Source organism: Conger conger, chromosome 14, assembly GCF_963514075.1.
Source record: "Conger conger chromosome 14, fConCon1.1, whole genome shotgun sequence".
Lineage (NCBI taxonomy): Eukaryota > Metazoa > Chordata > Actinopteri > Anguilliformes > Congridae > Conger > Conger conger.
Genome location: NC_083773.1, coordinates 33,092,868 through 33,108,527, shown reverse-complemented (window position 1 = coordinate 33,108,527; position 15,660 = coordinate 33,092,868). Strand labels below are relative to the sequence as shown.

At 45.1% G+C, this 15,660-nt stretch overlaps 1 protein-coding gene across 1 annotated transcript in view; it reads left to right on the top strand.

The window, feature by feature from the left end:
* Positions 1 to 14,695, top strand: part of LOC133109515 (ephrin type-B receptor 2-like) — a 139,382-nt gene extending 124,687 nt beyond the window's left edge. Inside the window, exons 10-16 of the mRNA XM_061218845.1 lie at positions 423 to 545; positions 738 to 985; positions 5,456 to 5,671; positions 6,367 to 6,516; positions 8,990 to 9,183; positions 10,939 to 11,094; positions 11,851 to 14,695. Of these exons, the coding sequence (XP_061074829.1) occupies positions 423 to 545; positions 738 to 985; positions 5,456 to 5,671; positions 6,367 to 6,516; positions 8,990 to 9,183; positions 10,939 to 11,094; positions 11,851 to 11,959 (1,196 nt within the window). The 3' untranslated portion in view covers positions 11,960 to 14,695. The remainder of the gene's footprint in view (positions 1 to 422; positions 546 to 737; positions 986 to 5,455; positions 5,672 to 6,366; positions 6,517 to 8,989; positions 9,184 to 10,938; positions 11,095 to 11,850) is intronic.
* Positions 14,696 to 15,660: the final 965 nt, after the last annotated feature.

Genomic DNA, 15,660 nt, shown 5'->3' with positions numbered 1-15,660 from the left:
CAATAACACCTCAGTCCCCTGTAACATGCCTGCATGTACTCCCATAATCCACCTGCAGTATCCCCCTACTCTTGCCCATAATCTTTTTGCAGTTATCTCTCCGTCTATGTTGCTCATAATCCACCTGTATTAACCCCTTACTCTTTGAGATACATAAAATCAATTTTCAGCTACTCCTTATTCAACCCTGTTTCCCATGATTCATCTTCAGTCACTGCTCACTGCCCCGTTACCCAAAATCCACTTGCAGTAACCACTCACTCTCTATTTTACCGTAAATCCTTCTGGAGTATACCTATACTAACTCATTTACCCATAATATTCACAGGCAGTGGTGCATGTGTGTGCGAATGCATACGTGAAATAATTGTTTGGTGTGTACGGAGCTGTGAATATTATAGCTCCTGTTTATTTTTTCCAAGTGACTCCAGGAATGAAGATCTATATTGATCCGTTTACATATGAGGACCCCAACGAGGCTGTACGGGAGTTTGCCAAGGAGATTGACATCTCCTGTGTGAAGATCGAGCAGGTGATCGGCGCAGGTAAACGAGCCCTCGACCCCTCTCAGTGCAGGCAACGCCAGCTGGACCTACAGGGTCTGCTATGACTACCAGTCCTACAGTTGGAGATGAATGTTTCCTGCTTATCCCTCAGTCAGTTGCTTTATAGATCACTGTCATTCCTAAGAAGAGACCGACTGTGTGGGGTTCCTGTCCCTTTGCTGTCTCTGCCAGGCGAGTTTGGAGAAGTCTGCAGTGGGAACCTGAAGCTCCCAGGAAAGAGGGAGATGTTCGTGGCCATCAAGACCCTGAAGTCGGGCTACACGGAGAAGCAGCGGCGGGATTTCCTGAGCGAGGCCAGCATCATGGGCCAGTTTGACCACCCCAACGTGATCCACCTGGAGGGCGTGGTCACCAAGAGCAGCCCAGTCATGATCGTCACCGAGTTCATGGAGAACGGCTCGCTGGACTCCTTCCTCCGAGTGAGTCTTTCTTTCTTTGTCTCTTTTTTCTGTCTTTAACCATCACTCTATTCTGTTCTTACACTCTACTCTCTGCCCAACTTTCTGCTTTGTATCTCTGCCTCTTACAGTATTGACTTTTTCCCTCTCAAGGTCATTCTATTTCTTATTCTCTGTGTTTCGCTCTCTCACGTTGTCCGTCTTTATTTATCTCTAAAGAGTACAGAACTGCTCACAAAGACTAATGATACAGCCCTCAGAACATGGGGTCTGCACTGAAAGCAAAGAACAGGAGCGCAAACATGTGCGCATACACACACACACACACACACACACACACACACACGCATACAGCATAGCATAGCAATATGTTCCGTTTATCGCCCTTGTCATCAGTTTCTCCTCCTCTGTTTGATGAACAGCCCTCCTGGAGTTTCTCTGAAGTATCCAGACATGTCATATCTGTGGGCTGTGCCAAGAAAGAATCACTAACAGCATATATCTATCTTAGCCTATCATTCTCTACAGCTAAAGCTATAGCAGCGAGATGCTACACAGATTGGCTGCACAGCCATTGGTCTTTTTTGGACTGGCTCGTGATATAGTACATGCAGTCTTTTAGCCGGTTTGAGGCAGTGCTGTCTCGTACATCTCAGCATTCTGTTACCTCAGTAAGACACCCGAGGAACAGCTTGTAAAAGACTGATAGGAGTGTCTGAATCCCTGTGCCATTTTGTCTTCACTTTCCAGCACTAAGCCTTTTCATTCGGCTTACGGCCTAAACCTGTATAACGCACTGCGCTGTGACTCACACTAATCGCAGTGTATGATTATGTAAATGTTTTATAATCCAAACTTTACTCATGACACACTGGATCTGCTGTGGCACTTAAGCTGAACCCCCCCACAGTGTCAAGAGTTTCCAAAATCTTTGGAAGAAAAATTATATTTCAGACTTTTGGCGGCTGGTGTAGCCCTCCATTACCAACAGTCAGTTATGTCATTTGTACGTCACTATGTGTTTCAACAAAGGCAGTGAATGTCCACAGGCATGTAATTACACAGGCTCACCCCTAATTGGACGGCCTTTGAAGTCCATGGGAAATGCGGTTGATTAATTAAAATGTAAAATGTATAAACGTATTTTTCCTAATTTATTTAGCTTTGATCAGTCAGTTACAGAGACCAAAGAAGTGTTCGCACAGTACATAATTTCAGTGCTGGGAACACCATAGTTATTTCAATGGTAGAAAAGAAAAACACATAAATAGCTCCATGTTCCATTAAAAGCCTGCGGTTTCCATTCCATTTCAGTTACCTAATTTTCTCGTCATTTTATACCTGGTGACTGCTCTCCAATTCTGAAGTTATTTGTATGAAACAGTCTGCAGTAATCATTAGCTTTAATGTATAATCTCGGTTGTTCTGTTGATTACTCATTAATATATACCAGTAGGCCTCCTTTGTTGCAGTATTCAGTTTGCAGACTATGTTGCCCATACTTATCTCTGCATGGCATGAAAAGGTGTTATTCATTGCACCACTCCCTGCATGAAGAGCGCATGCTGTTGAGGTGGTTAGGGGAAAAAAATCTACCGCTATGCACCCACAATTTATTCACATCTGTAAGGTTAAAACATCATTAATTGGGCTTTCTTGCCCTATTTTTAACACATGACCATCTGTCTGTCAAAGTGTTTAATAATAAGCAATCATAATAATAGCTAAATATAATTGCCGTTGTAATACAATTCTCCCCAAACCATTCACCAAAGTCTCATGGACATATTGTGTTTGGCAACGACTTTCCGCTGAAATATGAGACTTTCAGGCAAGGGAAACGCAGCTAAAAATGTCGAGACATCGTATTGACACGACAGGGCAGAACCACCCGTACATGTTTACATGAACAATTGTTTAAATCATGAACATGGTAAGAAACTGAAAACATGCATATTGATGTACGTACTGTATACGTGTCATTAAACATGAGTTCTTCCCAACTCTATAATTGGGAACAAGCAGCACTATTTTATAATATACCATGGGCCTAATAAAACAGGCATAGAAAATAGCACGTTTGCTAATGGTAAAAATGTTATTGTTTTTGAGTGACTTTATCCTTTCAGAAATTTGTCTTTTCCATTTCCAATTGTGCCATTGAACACTTGAATTGTGTCAGTTAATGTCCGTCTGTGTTTGGGTCAGTGCATACCTGTGAAGCACGTAAGCTCAGGACCAGGGTGTCTGTAAATGTGGGAAGGAATGATAATGTGCAGTACACGGAAGAATGTGAATTTAAGTCCACCACCCCCACCTGGAGCTTCTTCTAAGGAAGAAAAATTCAAAACAAGATAATTAATTACTCCTTCAGCGAGACATCATAGTAACATAATTGTCTCTGTTAGGGCAGTTTGGATTAGTAATAAGCTCCTGGTTCTCCACTTGTCAGCTTTTGTCATATCGCTCCGTACTGTCATTGTGTATGTCACCTGGGATCACTGACTCGGGAGATTTAGGAGGCAGGAGACTTCTGGAGGAGGAGGAGAATCAGGATTAAAGAGAGACATAAAAAGGAAAATGAAGGTGTATTTTTTGCTTGAAGGAGAAAGAAAGGGACTGAGGAATTTTATGAAAACCTCAGTCTTCTGACAGTTTGATGTGGTTACTGCTCAAACATGCAGACACGTAGCGTCTGTTTCCATTTCTTTGTTTAGGCGATACTGTAATTTTTCGTCTTCACAAGCGTATATCGGGTGCGTCTTGAGCGTTGCGATACTGTCGGGTGGCATGTCTGACAGCACACAGATCATGTTGGAGCAGATTGTTCCTCTACTGGGAGTGGAGCTTCAGAAGCTCTTGACAGCGTTTAGCTGGAAATATCAATGCTGAGAACGTGGAGCTGTCTCTGTGCAGGTTTCGCCACAACACAGAGGGAAGAGTGAGCTGAGAGACAGACAAGAGACAGACAGACAGAAAGACAGACAGAAAGACAGGCTCAAACAATATGAGGAAGGGCAGGGAAACTTCATTTTTATTCATAAGTCATTTGATTTAAAAAAGTAATTCTCCTTATTTTGTTTTTCTTTTTTCATACGTAGGCAATTTATGTAATTACAGCATATACGCTCAGTGGCCACTTTATTAGGTGGACTGGCACAGCTTGTCAATGCAAATATTTAATCAGCAAATCGTGTGGCAGAAACTAAATAAATCATGCAAGATGTGGTAAAGTAGTTCAGCTGTTTTTCAGACCAAATGTCGGAATGGCCAAGAAATGTGATCTAAGTGACTTTGACTATGGAATGATTGTTGGTGCCAGACAGGGTAATTTCAGTATCTCAGAAACTGCTGATGTCCTGGGATTTTCACGCACAACAGTCTCTATGGGTGCAGAGAATTGTGCAAAAAACAAAAAACATCCAGTGATGTGGACAAAAACGCGTTGTTAATGAGAGAGCTCAGTGGAGAAGGGCCAGACTGGTCCAAGCTGACAGGAAGGTGACAGTAACGCAAATAACCACACATTACAACAGTGGTATGAAGAAGAGCATCTCTGAACACACAATGCGTCAACCCTCTAAGTGGATAGGCTATAGCAGCAGAAGACCTATAAGTTCAAAAAATATGTAATAAATGTCTAAGGAAGTGCTCACTGAGTGTATTAGTGTCACTGTTACTGTTTTCATCATATACTGTGGCTATGCTATACTGTGTTTCACATTTGCGAACCTGCATTGGCAAAGCTGTACATGTTGAAGACAAACTAGTGACATATGATGTTTAGATCTATATATTTTGTGTGGAGGCGAGAAAGGTTATCAATAAAGGCAATATGATCAATCCAGTGAGATAAAAGCAATAAGCAAGAGAAACAGGCTAAAGCCAATAATTAAACAGTGTAGCCCATTTTAATTGATGGTTGAAAGAAAACCCACAAAGCAGACAGAACAGATAGGGAGTACAATTCATAACTATAGCAGGGTCTGCTTTTAGCCTCAGTTACTGTAATGTGTTATAGCAAAATACTCCTGTATGAAAGTGCATACATCATTTGGAAGATATGTCAGCATTCTTATAGTTTCAAGTCCAATAAATAATGTTTGACAGTTAATCATTACAGACTGTAGCTACTGCAATTAAGGATAGCAAGATAATGTCGTGGGTGCGATATGATGCGCGATGTTGTGCAGCTTGTGAGGTATGATGTTTTAGGCACAGGTCTACAGAGGACAGGAATGCAGTTTGAGCGAGAGAGAGAGACAGGGGGGAAGAGGGTTTGGTGACACACAGTAGCAGGTGACCTTGCCCTGCTTAGTCAGTCTGATGAAGTCCACAGGAGGCTGTGGTTGGAGGTTTCTCCAGAGGCCTCTGCTGTTCAGCTGTAACACACAGCCGGGTTGGCTGAACTCCACAGGCCCAGATGTCTGGTCTCACAAGTCCCACGAGCGCCCCGGAGGAGAACGCTGATGTGTGGCTTTCCCCCTGCAGCAAAACGACGGGCAGTTCACGGTGATCCAGCTGGTGGGCATGCTGAGGGGCATCGCCTCGGGGATGAAGTACCTTGCCGACATGAACTACGTGCACCGCGACCTGGCCGCCCGCAACATCCTGGTCAACAGCAACCTGGTGTGCAAGGTGTCCGACTTCGGCCTGTCCCGCTTCCTGGAGGATGACACGTCAGACCCCACGTACACCAGCGCCCTGGTGAGGGTCCGGAATTCACCTGCACCCACTCACTCTCATACTATACCCTGCCCACCCTCCAACTCTCACATATCCACCTCATACTATACCCTGCCCACCCTCCAACTCTCACATATCCACCTCATACTATACCCCGCCCACCCTCCAACTCTCACATATCCACCTCATACTATACCCTGCCCACCCTCCAACTCTCACATATCCACCTCATACTATACCCTGCCCACCCTCCAACTCTCACATATCCACCTCATACTATACCCTGCCCACCCTCCAACTCTCACATAACCACCTCATACTATACCCTGCCCACCCTCCAACTCTCACATAACCACCTCTCATACTATACCCTGCCCACCCTCCAACTCTCACATATCCACCTCATACTATACCCTGCCCACCCTCCAACTCTCACATAACCACCTCATACTATACCCTGCCCACCCTCCAACTCTCACATATCCACCTCTCATACTACACCCTGCCCCAAATTTACCCGCCACAACACTCTGCCCGGCCTCCACTTCCAACGCTATAAGATCTGTGGAACATACAGGAGCGAATGGATGGGTGTTTGGTGTGTCTGCTCTGAGCTGGGTGTTTGGTGTGTCTGCTCTGAGCTGGGTGTTTGGTGTGTCTGCTCTGAGCTGGGTGTTTGGTGCGTCTGCTCTGAGCTGGGGTTTTTTTGTCCACAGGGAGGGAAGATCCCCATCCGATGGACCGCCCCGGAGGCAATTCAGTACAGGAAGTTCACCTCGGCCAGTGACGTGTGGAGCTACGGCATCGTCATGTGGGAGGTCATGTCCTACGGAGAGCGGCCTTACTGGGACATGACCAATCAAGACGTGAGCTCTCAGCCTTATGTTTTTCACACATGCAATTGTAGAGCATGCGTCCTTGTCATTATGTAGTTACACCTGCTACTAAACCAGCACATGCAACTGTGTACAGGATGCTTTGCCTTTCCATTGGGATAAAAAGGAAGAACTCAATGATACAAAATGTACCCAAGCAAAAATTATTTTACAGTAGTTTTTCTCTCTCTAAACTTAAAATGACCATTTTTAAATTATTATTTTTCATAATTATATTCATAATATACTGTCAGCTCCATACTGTTTGGGACAAACACATTGTATAAAGATACCCTGAAAAATGTATAAAGAAACTTTTGAAATAACAATGAGAATGTGCTCTTTGACCACATGGGAATTGTTTGATTGCAATTGTAAAAGTACAGAGTTAAATCAAGAGAAAAACTGTCTTTGTCATTCTGGAGCTCGCAGTATTTATTAATTTTGGGTCTTAGGTACGGGCACTCGGCTCTTTGTAGACCCGGTGAGGGTTTCTAGTGTCCCTCCCTCCATTGTGCTTCACAGCACAGCAGCAGATGCCGTGTTTCTCATTTCTGCGGCTGTCCAAAGGCAGCACTTTTCTCTGCTGACCGGAGCCTTTTGCGCCCAGGTGTTTAATCTCGAACCGCCGTCGCTGCCAAGCCTCTCTGCGGCTGCGGCCGGGCACTGTCTCACAGTGGAGCGCATCTCCCCGCCTCGGCGTTCCCCGCAGGACCCAGGAAGCAGAGCAAATTAACGGGCTGATAACGGCAAACCGTTTCAAATTGAAAGTGCGGACACACAGCGCGCTAAGGTGGGGGCGGAGGATATCGCCGCGGTTATCTTATTAGTGACTCGTGATGGTGTTTTTTTCCCCCAAACGGGGGGGATCTTCATTTGAAATGGCTGAATGAGATTAATCTGAGATCAGCGGCTGGTAATTGAGGCCCCGATGAGCTGAGGAGCAGCGGCGTGGCGTGGTCTCCTTCCCGCCTCCCTCCCGCCTGCCACAACACGCGCCCCCCTCGCTTATTCCACGCCGTCGCCCCTCTCTTCAAACAAGCCTTCCCAGGCAAATAAAGTGCTTTCATGCTCGTTGGGCAAGGTGAAGCTGTCTTTCCTGGTGGCGTGGATTTCAGCGCTGACAGTTTCAGAGCGGATGTGTCTGATCCGCCATCAGTGCCAATTCTGGAACGGCAGACACGTCGTCTTAAGCCCAAAAAACGTAGCGTGAGACCACGTGCTTGGTTTGTAGGCAGGCGGTTGGGCTGTTTTTAATTTGTAATGATATCCCTTTAACGTAAGCCAGTCCATGCTACTCTCCCTTTTTGTTGGGAGTCTATAATTCACAGCCAGAACTCACATCAGTAGTGTTCTCCAGATCCAGGCTCCTGGTCCCAGGGGCTGTAGAAATGAAAGCCTTCGGATTGAAGGTGCGATCATCCGTCTCATCACGGGTGCAAATGGTGGTCAGATGAGGAATTGGTTTCAATTACAGGACACCTAGCTCTTCCTTATCTCCCCAGACTGGAGCCGTTTAATATCCGTAACAAATGTGAGGGGCGCGCTGGGACCCACCGACGTCCCGAGAGGAGGCAGCCCTGCCGTCTGATTAATATCCTGCGTCTATCGCTCTCCCCGCTCCGCTGGCCGCCCGCGGTCCCGCGGCAAATTACGGCCCGGCTCCGCTCCCGCATCCCGCGGCCTGTCGCCGAGAAGCCGGGACGTCAGGGTGACAAATGGCGCCTTGCGGCCGTCCAATCCAGTCCAAATCCGCACCAGCCCCCCCTCCTCCGCCGGACACCAGATAACGATCAGGGTTTATTTATGAAGGAGACGGATCGAGTCCCACCCCCCCAACCCCCCCCAACCCCCCGTCTCGCGGACACGTCCCTCTCCCGCTCCCAGACACGTACCTGGCTCCCCTGCAAGATTCCACTTTTTTCTTTCAAATGCGTACAGAAGAAAGAGTGCGTGGTTAGAACCTCCTAGAAGGTCGTGACAGTGAAATATCGCGCCGGTGTTCTGAAACAAAGTGGTGTGACGTGCATCGGTAAACGAGCGGTGTAGGAGCGCTGGTGTGACGGTCGATGGGCTGGACCCAGTTTCTGAGACTACAGACGGTAACAATGCAGATGCTGCTCCAGGCAGTGGCTGGGCAGAGCAGTCGGTTAGAGAGGAGGAGAAATGGGTGGAACACAAAGACCGTAGGGCACAGAATGAGACGCTACGGGCTCAGAGGATGTCCCTTCAGCAGTTTCACCTACTCACTCTGGGACGCTGCTGTGACCGTGCTGAATAAACACAAAGAGACCTCTGTATGGTTCAGTAAAACCTTTTGTGATGAGTGCATGTGGAGTTTGCTGATGGTGAAGGTTTGCGTGGACCAGGACACACTGCAACGGGAACTCTCTGCTCTCTTTCCTCCTGTTGGTCCTCGTAGAGCCTGCTAGACACCCTTAGAGCTCTGTGTCTCCCCCCACAGGTGATCAACGCCATCGAGCAGGACTACCGGCTGCCGCCACCCATGGACTGCCCCAGCGCGCTCCACCAGCTCATGCTGGACTGCTGGCAGAAGGACCGCAACAACCGGCCCAAGTTCAGCCAGATCGTCAACAACCTGGACAAGATGATCCGCAACCCCAACAGCCTAAAGGCCATGACCCCGCTGTCTTCTGGGTAAGAATGCACACACGGAAATACAAACAAACGTACCTGTCTTATGGAGTGGGTATGGCTTGACATTTTGAAAGACCTTGGCGTCTTCAAAGATCCAAGGATCTGTCATACTCTACTACAAGCCCTGAAAATGTGTTTCATTCATAAATAACTCATTTTCTGGAAAAATGTTCTGCCAGTGCTTTCAGTCCTACAAAAACACTATCTTCTCTGCTGTTTTCAAAGGAGCATTTCAACACCCAAGGGTCTTGGATTGAGTACAGACAATCCCCTGAAGCGGGTTTGGTAGTCTTGCAAGAATCAACCAATACATAATGTACCAAGTATGGGACAAATACCCTCTGCAGGGGGTGGGATACAGAAGACGTTTGCGCGATGATGCAGTTTGTTTGAAATGCAAAACCAATGTCCTGCATTTTGACGATAAACAGAGCTTTTTTTTTATTACCCTTTAATGGAACTATAGAACCGCCAGCTAAATGCCACATGCAGCATTGTCTTTGTCTCTGTGTTGTTTTGGTATGTTTTGTCATAATGAACTCCAAAAGCCTGACCAAGTTTGTGTACAAAGGACCTTTCCACATATACCGAAACAGTGCTTCAAACACGAGCTGAGAACTCAGGCAGAGAAGCCTCACACTCATGGGTCAGTGCCCTCCAAGTTCCCATGGTGCACTTTGTGTCTACTGAACATTCTCTCTTTTTTCGTATCCATTGGCAACGGGCGGGTATGTAAATAAAATCCTCTTGGTTTGATCGCTTGGGTCGTTTTGTTGAATGCTTGAGGCGACTCCTGATTCAATGCAGTTGTGAAATCTGAAAACAAAAACAAACGTGGAGCAGCTTTTAAGTGGATGTCATGTTCCCCTGAATGTCTACGATTAAACCGAATGCCTCACTCTTTTTGTTTGTTTTTTTAAAGGGTAGAATAGCACTTGTTTTTTTGATGCAAGGCATATTTTCACATTTTTGTTTGTACTTTTTTGATGTCTGACTCTGATGGCATTGTTCCACTTAGTCTCTCCTCTTCTCCATCCCTGCCTGCTCAGGACAATTCTTAACCAGTCCTCAATGCAGACATGTCTATCTCACTATTACAGCACTATTGCAGCTACAGTTAATAGCACTTGCCATCTGTATGTATTTATCCATTTGTTTTAAACCCCCATCTGTTTTTTATTGTTTTATTGATTAGTACTTAGGGCATCCTGTCGAATATTAGCACACTTCATATCTCATTCCACTTACTATACTGTATTGGCTGAGTCTGATCAGGTTGTACTGAATCCGTATAGTGTAACTGCCTATTCTGTTCTGATGCTTTTAGTAATGTTGGTTACTTGCACTTTCTGTTGCTTTGGGATTGGCTTGTGATAAAGTGTCTTCCTAGTGAATGCATGCAGATGTCCACATTGACAGTGAATACAGTGGGGAGTCTAATGTACTACTGGGCTCCATAGTGGTCAGACATTGTAAGTTTGGTAGTATGCCCTCTTTGATTGTATTCAGAGCACAGTACTATTTTAGTGATTACCTGCACTGAGAAATATGTTTAATTGGATAAACCTAACATTGGGTAAACCTAAGAAACCTAACATTTTTACTTCGATTTTTACTTCTTACGCCTATATTTATTTCTCAACCGAAAATTTCAGTTGGGAAAACCTAAAATAATTGGTTTATATAGTTTTTTTCAGTGTGCGTGTAAACAGCGCCTCAGTTGTTTCTCACCCGTGTCTCTCCCGTGTCTCTCAGTGTCCACCTGCCCCTGCTGGACCGCAGCCTGCCAGATTTCTCCAGCTTCAGCACCGTAGATGATTGGCTGGATGCCATCAAAATGGGCCAGTACAAAGAGAACTTTGCCAACGCTGACTTTACCAGCTTTGATGTAGTCTCCCAGATGACTATGGAGTAAGTCCCCCCCCCTTCTCCAGAACAATCTAGACTCTGACAGGGCTACCCTCCCAATTCCTTAGGCATGATTGGATGTAGGCTGGAGTTCCCTTAGCGAGTACCCCTTTCTCTACTGCTCACACATGCCAAAGCCTGTTTTTATCCATGTACAGTACTTTCACCCCTAGTCACCCCTAGTCACATGATACAAAAATTCTTCATAGCTGTGAAATGCTATCAGTTTTTGTTTTTGGTTTGTGAAAGTGTTTTTCTGTATACCAATAACAATTTATGGAACTAGAATGTTACAGCACTGCTTCTTGCCCTGATGTCTGTAAACAGTATCAGTGGTACAGTAACAGTATGAAAAGGTTATTAAGGAAGAATAAAAGATGATAATCTTGTTTAGCAGACTCGTTTAACAAACATGATACTCAGAAAATGTGCTTTTATTGTTTCCATCTCCAGTACATCTCCAGACATGATCTTACATTGATAATTGAAACCTGAGCGACAGTCCTGGTTTCTGAAATTCTTGTGTCACTGGCTGTTATATGCTCAGAAAAACATACGTTGCACGAGGAAAACAAAAGAATGCTGTTGTCTGTCATGTCTTTTTTTAAAATAACCTGGCATGTGATGCAAAGGTTATCATGTTCCAAGGTAAAGCACTGGTGTGTGTATACCGTATGCGTGGGATGCAGGGTCTGAGGGGCCCTATGCCTTTGCCTCAGTGCCCTCACGAGTGATTCTCTCCTCCCCTCCCCTCTGCAGTGACATCCTGAGGGTCGGGGTGACACTAGCGGGGCACCAGAAGAAGATCCTCAACAGCGTCCAGATGATGCGAGCCCAGATGAACCAGATCCAGTCTGTTGAAGTTTGACCGCTGGGGACGGACGTGGGGTATGAGGGGGGTACTACCCTGGACCCTGAGCCCGGGCTTCCTGTATGACCATCTTCCTCCCTGGACATCCCTGTTCCCCAAAAACGCTCTCTACACTCCTCTTCCCTTTGTGCTTCCCCTGCCAACCTCCTGCCCGTGGGGACTCCTCCAGGCCAGCCTCCTGCCCGTGGGGGCTCCTCCAGGCCAGCGTCCTGCCCGGGCAGATCCATGGTCACGCACAGGGTGGTGAATGTTGTCATCTCCTTAAAACTTCCATCATCTGCAGAAGAACCACTCTTACATTTTCTTCCAGCATTTTCTTTTGTTCTTTTTCAGAATTTTGTAGAGAATTTTTTTAAGGAAAAAAAAAATGGTAAGAATACAGCAAGAAGATCTATATAAGGTGAACTGAACGAGAAGGCTACCCTTTAAAAGGGCAAAGAAATCAGACGCGAAGGTGGTGAGAAATGGCACAGGCCTCCAAAGCAGCACGGATCCTTATTCTCCGTGTTGTGCTGAGAAGATTCCGGTGCTGTTGTCTCTCACAGCCATTCTGACAAGGAGGATTCGCAGAAGAAACGTAAGGAACATGAATAATAATCCTGTTGTTGACACGGGAGAAAATACAAACTGCTCTTACCATGAAATGGACCTTTGATTGGCAGCACTTACTTACGAGAACAGTTTTAGAAAGAATTCAGTAACTATGCCGATTTAAAAGATTTAAAACAAAAACAAAACAAAACAAAAAAAAACTTAAAGCAGAGGACTCTGGATGGCCTTGCCATGGTTAACCTCTTAGAGAGTGTGGAGTTTGTAATGGACTTTTTTTTTTTTTTGCTTCTTTCACCATGAAACAAGTGTTTATTTTTTATTACATCACAGTCTGCCAAATGGGACATCCTCCCTGCGTACCTCTGATGTCATCATCCTGTACATATCAGATACACTTGACATTGTGATGTCATCACCAGGAGCCTGTTTTTGTCCGTCAGGCTCCCCTCCGTGTTTTGAGTTTGGGATTTGATGGATTGACTCACAAACTCTTTTTAGGGTGGCTGGAGGGAGGTTATTATTTGTTGTCATTAATATTTTTCTTTATTTTATTTTTTTCCAAAAGTTAGTTGTGGACCTTAAAGATTTGGTAACATAAATGACATTGTGCAGTCTTCCTCCATGACTGTCGAGCTGTTTTGGGTGTTCTTTTTCCTATACTGTTTACATAGAAGGACCCTGAGTGCACATTATGTTTTTGGTCTTCACTTGATATACTTATTTCCCTTTATTGTTTGGATATCTTGCTGTTTCTGTGTGAGGCCCAGCAAGGCCCGAAGCCTGGGGCTAGAGTGAGCATGCTGAGACGAGGAGTGACTTCACGAGGAGCTTGGATTTTAGACACTTTATGGAACACTGTGTTGATGTGCTTTTTTTTTTTCTCTCCAAGTTTTGTTTTTAAAGAGATGCTTTATAATGAAGTATTAGCAGGGCAGGGGGAGGGTAGTGCATATGATAATGTAATAATGTCATCTTGACCCATGTTTATACAGGGAGATAAACCTTTTTTTAAATTTAAAACAATGGCCACCGGTACTTTGCAGATTTGATGGTAGGTTGTTTTATATGCTGTAATTATTACAATTATAATTATTATTATTATAAGTTTCAGTTGTAGGGAACACAGATGTTAATATGGCTTTTCATGATAAGATGGTGAGGGCAGGTGATGAGGAAAGTATGCAGGAGAGTGACACGGTTTTGGGGGAAACAATGCTGTTACACTGTTATAGACTGCTAGTACAATGCCGCAAGGCATCTCTCTACAGGTCACCCTCCCAAAATAAGTCACAGTCCTCACTCAGAGGCAGAACAGAAAGACCGTGTCTACTTCTGCTACTCAGCTGGAATAGATGTAGAGGTGTGAAGGTAACATCTAGACCTGCTCCCCCCACAGTTATTTTTCAGTTTGTTTTTAATTGCCCCGATTGTTTTAGTTTTTTTCCCCCTGGGGTTCTTTCTTAGACAACAAAATGTCATATTCTAAGCAGAGCAAGAAAATATATGTGTGTTTCCCTCTTTGAAGATGCACAAACTGGTTAATCAAAGAATTGCCCCATCCCCCAAAGCTTTTCAAAATCTGTGGTAGCATTTTATTTTAAGGGCCCATTTATAGTATTAGAAAGCATTGAATCTTGATAAGTGGGTCTACTTATTAACTATAGATACATTACCTTTTCACATACTGTACGTTATCACATCATGGTTATCTGTTAAACATAATTACATTGTTATTGATATACTGTTTTGGTCAGTATTCAAGCTGGATGTCAGTAAAAATACACACAGTTAAGATGAACTAGTTTTTAAAATATTTCTTAAGTGCTTTACCTTTTGTTAAATAATCTGATGATCATAATCTGATCATTTATCAACTGCTTTCTAACAGTATAAAACAAGCCCTTGAGATGAAATGTGACAAAGGTTGATTGTGTTCAGCTCTTAAAGGTATTGAGGGAAAGCCGTTGGGTGAGTTGAGGCTGCTGTGTTGATTTGGGCTGATTGTGATCTGTCTGGCCTGGAGTGTTAAGGGTGAAGGTCAGTGGTGGAGGGCTTGCCCCAGAATCAACCGGTCGAGAGTCTGGAGACTGAAAGCCCCTCAGGTGTGCTAAAGAGAAACACAGTCCAGTCAGGACTTCAGTCCAAACCCGGGACATCAGGACTCAGAGCCCACTAGCTGCACTGCAATGGGACTATGTCCCAATGGATTGATTGCAAGCATTCCTTTTGGGTCCTGAAGGAATGATGTTTTGAGAGGCACATACCACCTTCCCCGCGCCAGAATCGTCCCACAAACTTCTTCGACAAGTCCAGCACCGTCATGGTGATTCGTGGAGGATTTTGAGCAATCGAGCGAGCCCATCCCAGCTCTGAACGACGTCTTTGGGTCGAGTACAGTGTCAAGGGGAGTGTAAGGGCTTCCATTAGTTAACATAAGTCTTTCGTGATTCTTACAGAAGAAGAAAAAACCGCGATGCTTCCCGTTTCAAATGGGTCAGACGCTCAGTCGATCAGATGTGTGCCATCCCGTGACTGTGTGCTTAACCTCTGTCCTTACCCACAATCCTGCACAAGGACCCAGGTGCTCTTCCCCTTGTGTGAGCCCGTCTGTCCGTCCCTGCTTTCGTCCAGCTGTCCGTCCGGAGAATCAGGAGCAGGGGAGCTTGCCGCGTACCATTTCACGTTCAGTCAAGTTGCCAGTCTACACCTTTAGTTTGACCACAACCTCTTTGGAGGACCTGGTCTATCCTTCTTGACTTGGTGCGAGAATGATGGGACAACTGCTGTGGGGAGATTTCCTGAGAATGTGTGATGGTGTTTCAGGTGTCTGTGTGTCCCTTCCCTGATGTAAAGAGAGTGAAAGGGCTGTATAAATTAAGGTCACATTTGTCAATGATTATTCCTTACTTATGACCCAAGTCACCCTGAAGGCCTGTTCAGAAAATGTTAGCCTTTATTTTCATTACATATCCACATTTTTTAATGTCAACTCAGTGTGTCGCGGAAGCTGTTTTCTTCGGGTCAGTCTTTTCCCCCCATCAAGATAAATGACACACCGCAAGAAAATAATATGTTCATGTTGGTGACTTTCCCTACAAAAACATCCCGGAGAAAAACAGTGTTTGCGAAAGAACAGAAGGTACACA